The sequence below is a fragment of the Ostrinia furnacalis genome, unplaced genomic scaffold (assembly GCF_004193835.3).
Source record: "Ostrinia furnacalis isolate ACB-3 unplaced genomic scaffold, ASM419383v2 OfSCF0990, whole genome shotgun sequence".
NCBI classification, from domain to species: Eukaryota; Metazoa; Arthropoda; class Insecta; order Lepidoptera; family Crambidae; genus Ostrinia; species Ostrinia furnacalis.
Genome location: NW_021131229.1, coordinates 340,889 through 351,789, shown reverse-complemented (window position 1 = coordinate 351,789; position 10,901 = coordinate 340,889). Strand labels below are relative to the sequence as shown.

At 33.6% G+C, this 10,901-nt stretch overlaps 1 protein-coding gene across 1 annotated transcript; it reads right to left on the bottom strand.

Moving 5' to 3' along the window:
• Positions 1–3,105: 3,105 nt before the first annotated feature.
• Rab27 (RAS oncogene family member Rab27) lies at positions 3,106–9,229 on the bottom strand. Its single transcript, XM_028301772.1, has 6 exons — positions 8,881–9,229; positions 8,275–8,342; positions 7,938–8,052; positions 6,875–7,071; positions 4,360–6,170; positions 3,106–3,288 (listed from the first exon to the last, which is right to left on the bottom strand). Exons 1-5 carry the CDS (start codon positions 9,022–9,024, stop codon positions 6,065–6,067), a joined length of 630 nt encoding a protein of 209 aa, XP_028157573.1. The 5' UTR covers positions 9,025–9,229; the 3' UTR covers positions 3,106–3,288; positions 4,360–6,064.
• Positions 9,230–10,901: the final 1,672 nt, after the last annotated feature.

Here is a 10,901-nt window from a genome sequence, read left to right as displayed (position 1 = left end):
TCAGGCTGATTGTATGTTATATGGTAGGTATAAGCACATACATTATGATAACCTGACTCGTCTTTCTAGGAAATATAATTCCGAGCTTTACATGGCACTAAGTTTGACAACAGGCCAGGGTAGGTGGTGATATAAGTTGTTAGAAAAATTAACAGAAAAAAAATCAAATGTCAAGTGGAAGGTTAAAGAACTGTTGTGAGTGCCTTAATAAATGAATAAAATAAATTACGAAATGGGACCTAATTGGGAAAACACACACGACGATTACGAAATACTATGTAGTAATTAGGGGAAACACACACGTGACGATCACGCGTGCGTGATGTACAAAATAGCGTACTACAAAATTTTTTATTACATTTCAAAAGCTCACCGCCCCGCCCCATAAGTTTTATTTACTAATGTATGTGGTAGCAAAGGCTTTCTTCCTAATTTAACTGCACAAAATATATGTATATTACTGTTTTACCTATCAACGATCGGTGGCAAAGGCAATAAGCTTCCTTTCATAAGCTTCATAATTATAATATTCGTGGTAATCCTGCGCGTACCACTAATAATACTCGTACGCATTGCAAACAAAACCAGTCGAAATTAACTCATAATTAAAGTTAATGAAAGTTAATTGACCGCAATAGATGTGAGCAGACAACACTATAAAATGTTTCATTATACACACGCCTATTGGGTTTCGCCAAATTGCTTGCAGGAATAATGGTAGTGGCATAATGAGAAAATTAGCAACTACATTTTTTATTTTCATTCATTATTTCATTAAATTATCTTCGTTGGAATATATCGACGATGACAATGCATAGGTAATACATATTATTGTAACTTGTAAAATAAAAAATTGTAGCACATTATCATTACGGTGATATTAGCCTATGTATTTAAACATCGATATCATACATTGAATAGGCATGTTTGCATTCAACCAAATCAAATCAACCAATACTTTTAATCAAATCAAATCATTTATTTGTAAAACATGTGACACTTTCTCCTGAGCATTTTCTTTTTCAAACCTGCATCTTGTTTTCCTTTATAACAATTTTCTTACAGATTTTATGTTCTTTTTTACCTTCATTCGTAGTAGCTTGCAACAGCAACATAATATTTAAAACACACGTAGGTATTTTACCCTTATTTAAAAATGATATCAGGACTTTACCATAGTTTACACAACGATAACAAAAGTTTTGTTTTCATTGAGCTAAGTAAAATTTTCGAGTTAAGCAAACATTCGTCAAAACATTATCTGTAAAAGTTTATCGTTTCAACTTTACATTCCGCCTAATTAAGTCTAACGCCGGGACTACCCGTACAAATCTCAGTAGGATGTATCATTTTACTTACCGGTACAATACGAGAAGCACCTCCACCTCAACAAAAAAATTCAGCGCACTGTTATCATATCACTGTCCGAATTTAATATCTGAACGTCAACACTGCATATCTAGCCACAGAACATCCACGCACGATCACGGGCACTGCACAGCACTGCGCCCATTCATGCCGCGACTGAAAACATGCGAGCTTTACACCGCGCGAGCCGGCTACACCAATCTGTTGTCTTCCAATACATAAACAAACCAAACGGGATGAACATAGCCGCGCAGCGCTACACACACGCTTCCCTATTTCTGCGCTACATACTCGCAGCGCTCCTAAATCATATCGCTTGGAATTCCAAAACAAAACACAACCGAATCTTTATTCCACATTGTGCAGCTAAATAAAAGAAACCGATACTGATATGAAACTGTAGGCCCAAGATTAACGCTAGTGTGACGTACTGGTGGCTTCCGCGACTGCGCGATGGGGCCCTACAATGCGTCCGTCGACCACGGGCTAATTTGGACACTATGTCCTTACAACAGAGTTGATAAGAAGCATCTTTGTGAACGTCGAACGAAGCTTATTAAAATCGCGTTAAGTGATATCAAACTCTACTTCGGGGGGTTTGGGTTGAGAGTTGGTTGCGGCAGTGGCAAAAAGCACTGCAGGCGAACGCATCACGTGCGTCCACAGGGGTTGAATGATTGCAGTTTTGTGTACGACCCCTCAATTCTCGTTTAGCTCCGGAGTAAATGAAGGTGGATTCACCGTGGGGGAAGATAAACCTACGTATTTGAACTAAACCCTGGCTTAGTGAGGAATCGGAACAAAATCGAACATCCGACTTTAAAGCATTTCGGTAACGATATTTGTTTGACTTTTACCGTCTATTTATTGCCAATTGGCCAATAATGTGAAGAATTGTTAATTTTATCTGTAAATATAGTTAAAATAGAAAGTTTTTTTAACGAATATATTTTAGATTACACATCACAAAGAATACAGAACTCTATATTACAATTTGAACGCCGAAAATAATATATTTTTACAATAAAACAATAAAATCAAATAAATTTACTTTTAATACACAAGGAATCCAATATAACAATAATTGTTTACAAATTGACACGCATAAAATGGCAGTTGGTCAAGGAATATTAAAAAATCTAAATAGTCAAGTATACTTTTTAAATTGGTACGTATATTTAATACTATATCCATTAAGCCAAACGATCACAAAATTACAAAATAGATATTCACACAGACTTAATAATACCTAGATTTGGTAAAACCCTTAATATTAATGTAGAATTAATAAATAGATATTTGGAAGAATGGCACACAATGATATGGGAGTTATTTAAAAAATATAGGGTACTGATAAATTTTTAATTTTGTCTTCTCGTAATTTCATCAGTACATCACACGACTATCACGTTTCGATATAAATATTTTCTTTATAATAATAACTAGCTGACCCGGCGAACTTTGTTCCGCCTTAATGGCAATAAATAACGGGATAAAAAGTATCCTATGTCCTTCTCCTGGCTCTAAACTACCTCCCTGACAATTTTCAGCTAAATCAGTTCAGCCGTTCTTGAGTTATAAGCGAAGTAACTAACACGACTTTCTTTTATATATATAGATATGGTACGTGTCACTTCATGATTTAAACAATCGCATTACTTCAATTTATGGTCAAGTTTTTATCAAGTTTTGAGCTTGGTTTTTAGAAATTTTTGTAATAAATATTGTGGGGTACACTTTAATTTACGTATACCACTATTTTTACAGTGACGCATATGGAGATATCATTTTCAAAGTGACGTAGTATGAAAATATAACATTTTAAACTAGTCATGGGCCGCCTTCAAATAAGAGACATCCTTGAACACGCGTTTAACTTTTTAGTAATAAGAATACTGTAAGTTAAAGTGACTGTGTTACCTTAGATTAATAAAACCTAGATAGATAGTCAGTGCACGAAAGGTGAGGCAGATTTTAGTAAGCCAAAATGGCTTACTCGTAAACGTCACATGAACTGTCAAAGTGAAAAATTGGTAAATACGTCCGACGACTTTTAATTAATTAAGACGGTTTGTGCTGTGAAAGGGTGTCTAAATACATCAGAAAAACTAAAGAAAGTGACCAGTGTTACATTTCATAAGTAAGTACTACGATTCGACGCGTATTTTGCTTGAATTTGGCTTTCAAAAATTAAATACGGGAATGATTCCAGTAACAAGAAAATTTATTTCCCAATTGTTCGCCGTAGAAATACATTTCCTTTTTTATGAAATCGAGACTTTTCAGTCGATTTATCTTATTGTAATTAGGTAGGTACTTTGAATTCAATAATTAAGTAAGTACATGATGCGTTTTGTTTTTGTTAGTTATAAAAAGTAATTAAAAACGTATTAAAAATTTCCCTACTTTCGGGAAAATCGCCTTCACTGTCTACACTCCCCAACAAAATTGACACTAATGACATACGATTTTTGCCTCACTCTTGACGAAGCGTTTGTATGAAGACCAGCGTTGCCAGTTTTTTTTTTCGCCAAGTCGGGACTTTGGTACTTTTTGAGTGAAAATAGCGGGATTCTTCCGTCAAAAGCGCGACATAGTAAAAAAACGTATATAATCAAAGGTTTTCAAATATTTCTCTTTTTATTTGACTTAAAATTACGTTTACGTGACAATAGATAGCAAAAGTAGCCATAGAAAATGTATTTTAACAAAAAAAAAAAAAATATTTAAAATCAGATTTACTGTATCGTTAAATTCTTCTTTAGAATAAAAAAAGAAAAAAATTAAAAAAGTTTTATTCTTTAGAATAATATTGCGTTTCAAACAATAGTCTGGTGAAGTGAGTGTCTCTCTCCGAAAAGCGGGACCGAGCCTGTCCCGCGCGGGACATTTAAATTTGATCAAAAAATCGGGACGTCCCGCCAAAATCGGGACGTCTGGCAACGCTGATGAAGACTATCCATCAAGGTTTTATTAATCTAAGTGTGTTACACACACGCCACACGTACACGCTTTGTAACATCGCAACAACACAACAAACAGTAAGCGCAGTGGACAACATAAAAAGCCACGCGAAAACATTAAATGTGACTTACTTACTAAGAAAACAATTAAGTACATATTTATGTAATATTGAATGAAAACCCACTCCAATTCTCAAACCAATTGGAAGTTATGGAAAACATCTTACTAAAAATAATAGATAGGCCAATAATAATCACATGAAAATTAATCATTAGTTTACAAAAAAAATACAAATCTAATATTATATCATTTGAAAGAACTGGAATGTTTGGTTAAGTAATTTTTGTGTTATTGACACGCTTTGAGAAAAAAAGGTTAAGAATTTTTGAAACTTAATTTACTGAGATCTAAACATGAAAAACACTTTTGCATAATATTCGGTACACGTGTGCTTAAATTCAAAAACTAAGAAAAATATCACTGAACTATTGACTAGATATTCATAGGCGAACTTACATTTTATTATGAATTAGATTTAATTTGGATTAGATTTAAAATATTTTTATCTTTCTTAATAGGTAAAGTTATAAAAAATTAAATTCTTACATTAATACTTGGCAAGTAGATAAAATAAATTAAAAATATGAATCTCTAAACTTTGTGATAGCCTCAATATTATAAAATCTCAAACTCTTACGTTCTTTAAATAAATAAATAAATAGGAATAAATTCTTCAAAAGTTCAAACTAATAATGTACTAATTTTCGTTTTTTTTTTGTAAATAAAAGTCAGTCTCATAAATCGGTGTTGCCCTGTGTGTAAAATTTTGGTTCTGACCATTTCCTCTTCATTATCAAGTGAAAGCAATATTGAAATACCAATTGTATACTGAAATAAATTAGCACACCCAAACCTATCTATTTTTTTTTTCAGATCTTTTAAATGTTCTTATTTAGATAATAAAATATGAAATAGGCAAAACGCCATACTATGTATGTATAATAAAGTTACTTAAATATTTATAAAATAGGCATATAAATAGGAATAAATTGTACGATAACTAATATAATTGTGATGTAGTTTGTTATAGTATATGTATAAGAATATAAAATGGAATATATAATATAATAGTCATATTTTGTAACCAGTTTACCAAATTACATAAAACGTGTCTTGAATATTACAGTGCATAACTTCATCGCTCATATTAACAAATAAGACAGTAAATCAAATATATTATGATAGTTACACTGCACTCCCTTAGCCAAATGGAGGAGCTGCATGCAATCCAGACACACATGGAATTTAGATATATTATACACAGGTTGAAATTGTTAGAGCTTATCAAGTCACTGTAAGGCTAGCCGCAGACCACATACTTTTTGTCGACCGATAGTTGGGTTGGGCTGTTAATTAGAGGGCTTCTTTAAAGTTGCCGCTAGGGGCGCTGTACAATCCGTCATACATTTAATGTCACTTTTTACGCAGTCGACATCGAATGCGTTGACGTAAACTCACACTACGCCCCCTGTATCGACCTTTGTATGAAAATGCGCATATTAGTATCGGCCGATTCTTCATACAAATTAAAATCGGGCCCAACTATCGGCCGACTAAAAGTCTATACTCTGCGGGGAGTTTAAGTTTAATCGTTCTTTCCACATGGTTACAAAGTTTTATAAACTGTGATATCTCAAAGAGGAATGTATATTAACAATCACAGATGTTATTTCTAGCAGGAGCACAGCTTTCTGTCTTGTTTCGCTTGTAACTTCTGTAGGGATTGCTTACGTCTTCCTGACGCGCACAGCATAGCATACTCTACTGACGACTCCATACTGAAAGAGAAAAACACAATTTACCATCAAGTCAGTCAGATAATATTTTTTTAATCTTAATTCTAAGCTACAGAGTCGCAAAAGAAGAAAGCCTTTTTGTCTGCAATTTGTGCCATTATGAATGGAAAAGGTAAAAAAAGCCAAAAGCTGAGCTGAGGTTATTTTGGTCTATTGACGAGCCAGTTTCTACCTGTAGCTTTAGCACGAAAATCTTTCGTCTTCGAATCGTTTGCGTATTCGACAATATTCGATACCCAGCCTTCGAATTCAACGATAACATGATGATCTCGATTGTCAAAATTAGCGTGCGAGAACTAGTAGTTCTCATACTAAGTTCACTTTACGTCACGTTCACAGAGGCGTTGTTTAAGTTTTCATACTAAATCTTTTGATGGCGATGCGAATACGCAAACGATTCGAAGTCGAAAGTTTTTCATGTTAGAGGTATCGGTCTGGCGCCGGAAAGGTGCCGGTAAGTAAGTGCGTGTGTTGACGAATCCATTTTTACCCAGTCCGGCGTCGGACCAGTGCCGGTTATGTTATCGATGGTCAAACGCCCTTAGAAGCATTACACAACATGTCCCATGTCTCGAAATTAAACTATGCCAAAAAGTACAATGCACTATTTTACTCTCGCTTATTTATCAAAAGCTTCGAAAGAACCAGGCTCTAAATACTTATGTTAAGTAAAAAAGTATACTAACCGAATCATAACTTTATCTAGAAGAATTTCGATGGCGCGATCGATGTTTTGGCCAGTTTTAGCGCTGGTCTCCAAATACGGCAAGTTGTAGTTCTTAGCGAATTCTCGCGCACGGTTCTGGTTGACTAGTCTCTTCTCTTGCAGGTCACATTTGTGACCACATAGCACTATGTCAGGGTCATCGCTTAAGCTATGTGTCTGAAAAGATAAATATCACTAAGAAGTGTCTTAAAGTGATAAAGCAATAACAAATTGTGGCACGATGTTAAAATTTAAATATTAACTTAAAATTAATCAAAAGAAATTAAAATTAAATTAAACATATGAAAAGAAATGAACAAATTAGAACAAAAATAAAAATGTCCTTACCTGTGTATCTTCATTGCTGAAGAAATAATATAAAAACTTATACACAACACCACAGTATAGATAAATGATAACATATTATTATGTACAGGTGTTTGATAAATAGTGGAGTTGAAATTGATTTACCATTTTTTTATAGAATATGCAATCATCCAAGCAGCTTTAATGTTAGACTTTTCAAAGTGTCATCTCTTAAATTTTTTTTTTATTCTTTCTTGAAAGCTAATTGCTTTCTTTTCAGCCTAAACAGGCAGTTGTTTGTGTTCATGAGCTGTGTAGAATAGGATTTTGGAAACATTTTGTCAAAACAATTTTGTAAGTATTTTTTATGGACTTTCAAATTAATTGGTCAGATATAAATAAAAGCTCATAATAATATAGCAGAAATGGTAACCATTTCCCCGTAATCAAATTGATGACTCATGATCTCTTTATCTAACCATCATTTTTAACATTATCAAACAAACACTCCAAATATTCATCAAATGATAATAATGAAATGAATAAATAATTTCAGTGGTACAAAAATATATAAAAAAATGACTCATGACTTGTGCCAAAAACACATTAAGTAGGTACATCTTTGATGATTTTGGATGTAACATGACAAATATGACAATGTGTTAATTAATTATGGACATGGAACGAAAAATAGGAATGGAATAATAATTTCTATAATTTAACAGAATTTGACTCACCTTTAACTGCTCTATCCAGTTTCTAACTTCAAGGAAAGATGCCTCATTTGTTAAATCAAATAACAAAAGGAAACCCATGGCATCTCTATAGAAAGCTGTGGTCAAACTTCTGAACCTGTAATTTACAAATTTTGACATCAAAAAGTTTCATAATAACTATGTATTTTGTAATGTGGGACGTGTATAAGTGCCCTGGAAAGGGCCTGTGTACTGAATAAATAAACTATTTTAATTTGATGTTAATCCAATAAACAGGTTTAACATTATTATAACACATATTCTTGCCTTTATGAATAGTATTTATTTTAACCATACTATAAGTTATTTACGCATTTACCTCTCTTGTCCAGCAGTGTCCCAAAGTTGTAGATGTATGCGGTGTTGTCTTCCACTTTGCTGATAAATCTGTAATCAAGAGGTATGTAAAATTAAGTGTATGAAGTAGTATAGTACAAGAAATAGTGATGGATGTAATGACACCACCATCACAGAGGTAAGATACAGAGTAGAAAAAACAGGACACCATAGATTCTTTTATTTTCATTAACTTAAAGGAAATTTACAAGTTTTACACAGTCTATTGGTAACAGGACCTTTTTTGAGTCTGCAACTCTTTCAGGGAGTGGTAAACACTCCAAATGTCTTCTAACTCATCGCTTTGGTAGTCCCTGTAAATGTGGTATGAGACCCATAACTTTGCCCTAGTTCTTTTATTAGCAAATCACTCGTAAACCGCTACTGCGGGATTATTATTTGGCATTCCAACTGGTTTTCTAGTTTAATATCAGACTTATGTTATTTGTCAAGAATTTGAATACTACTAAATTACGGGATAAGTCATGCAAATGAACCAAATGAATAATTATTGTCATCTAAAACTTATTCAGGGTTGATATTGGATATGGCGCCAACCCAGATAGTGCGTGAAAAGATAGGTACTTACGACGGTCTTTTCTCTGAAGTCAATGCCAACAGTGGATATAAACTGGGTATGAAATACCCCATCAGTGTATTTGTAGAGAAAACTCGTCTTTCCAACACCAGAATCCCCTACACAAAGCAGTTTTATAAGATAATCGTAGTCCATATTTCTGGCAGCAGAATAAGTACGATAAATAAGTAGTCTATGTTGTAACTTTTCATGAGAACAGGATGGACCATGAGAATAAGCTTGATTGTTGTGATAAGATGAGTCTTTTGTTGTGGAAGCGATAACAATTAAAACAATATCAGTTTATTGACTGACTTGTTGAAAATGTTTGAAGTGAAGTTGTCAAGTTTTTTTCTTTTTTTTATGTCCAGGTGCTACAGTCTTGGACTAGGGCTCTTTCATCACCTGCAATCTTATCCCGCGATCCGTGAGTGTATAAATCCGATGGATCCGATTCCTAATTCTTCGTAAATTTAAACTTGTTGACGGTTTTTGACCATTGAAAAAGGGTTCGCAAATTTTTATTGTTGACCGAAGAAATTATTATCATAATATCATAGCGCATTGGCGCTGTTTCTCGGTGTGTTTCTCGGCGTGGTACGTGCCCGCTCAATCTATTTATTTCTTAGTCATTAGCGATGGGCGTTATTCGTTATCACTGGTTATTAAACGAGTGATTAGCCTGACCAGTGATCACTCGTTATCCAAAAACGCCTAAACTAGTTTTTTTCTTAACGTCATACAACGTTAGAATCTCTTCGTTATTCAACACGATTGCTTCCACAACGCTCTAAAGGTAAACTGAATTCACTCTTAAGCAAACAACATAAGGTAGATGTTTGGTTGACACAAAAAATAACGTGTTTCCCGCTTCGTTATGACAGTTTTGAGGACAACGTCGTACATTGACGATTCTTAAACATATTTTTTGTAACCTAAAAGAGTAAAGCGAGTAATGTATGGTGTCCAAATAATAAGGATCTCAACGAATCGAGTGCGTGTGCGACTGAGAAAGCCATAGGACGTTAACATAAGTGTGGATGAAATAGGTATAATCTTCGTCGTACGTTAGATATTCAATGGAATTTGAGTCTTATTTTGAAATTCATAAGTTCCTAAAGGCCTTGCAGCTAACCAAACACCTAACGTTATTATTATCACTCTTGCTTGAGCGTTGTAGAAATAACTTCGTTTAAAAAAAACTAGTTTTGAAAACGTTATTCGTGATTCGAAAACCGTCGCGTTTCGTTATTTCAAAAACCCATAACGACACATCTTTATTAGTCATTGGTTGACAGCCAAAGCAGCCAACATCAAGAAAATGGAATTTCGTTAATAGTGTTGTGCCACTGATGAGTTAAAATCATTCAATTGAAGAATCGATTACTAACATCAAGTTTCATAGACAATAAAATGGGTAAAATCATGAAGCTACAGATAAAAATGGAGGGCAAAGTTGGGAACAAAACTTGAGTCAAATACCTACTTATATCTATCTCGCTCTCTGTGGCCCTACCTCTCTTTTTAGTGTGAACTGTAGTATTGCTATCTTCTTATTTAAATCTCCTTGTAAATTCTTCGAAATAGCCAATTCACTAACCAAATAAGAAGTTAAATAAATAAATGGGTATTTCGCCAAAAATGGTCAATTTCGCCTAATTTCCTTGGTACGAAATATATTTTTGTTTTTAACTATTTTTAGTTTCCCATTGTATTAAGTAACAAAAACTAAGCTAATATATCTAAAAGGGGTGTCATAATTAGTTTTAGAAACAAAGTTATAAGGTCATGAATTTTTGGTAGCCAAGGAAATTATTATAAATATTTTTTTCTCTAAGTTTTCTTCTGTGGTTTGCTTTTTTTTTGTTCGACCCATTTTTGTGTACCTTCGCAAGCAAACGTACCAATGAATATTGTATCATTACGACCTTTTTACACAACTAAGGAAGATAAATTCAGTAGATTGAGTTAAGAGTTAAAAACAAGTTGTTCTATATCTATTTTTATACCCATTTCTTAAAATGTAAATTTTA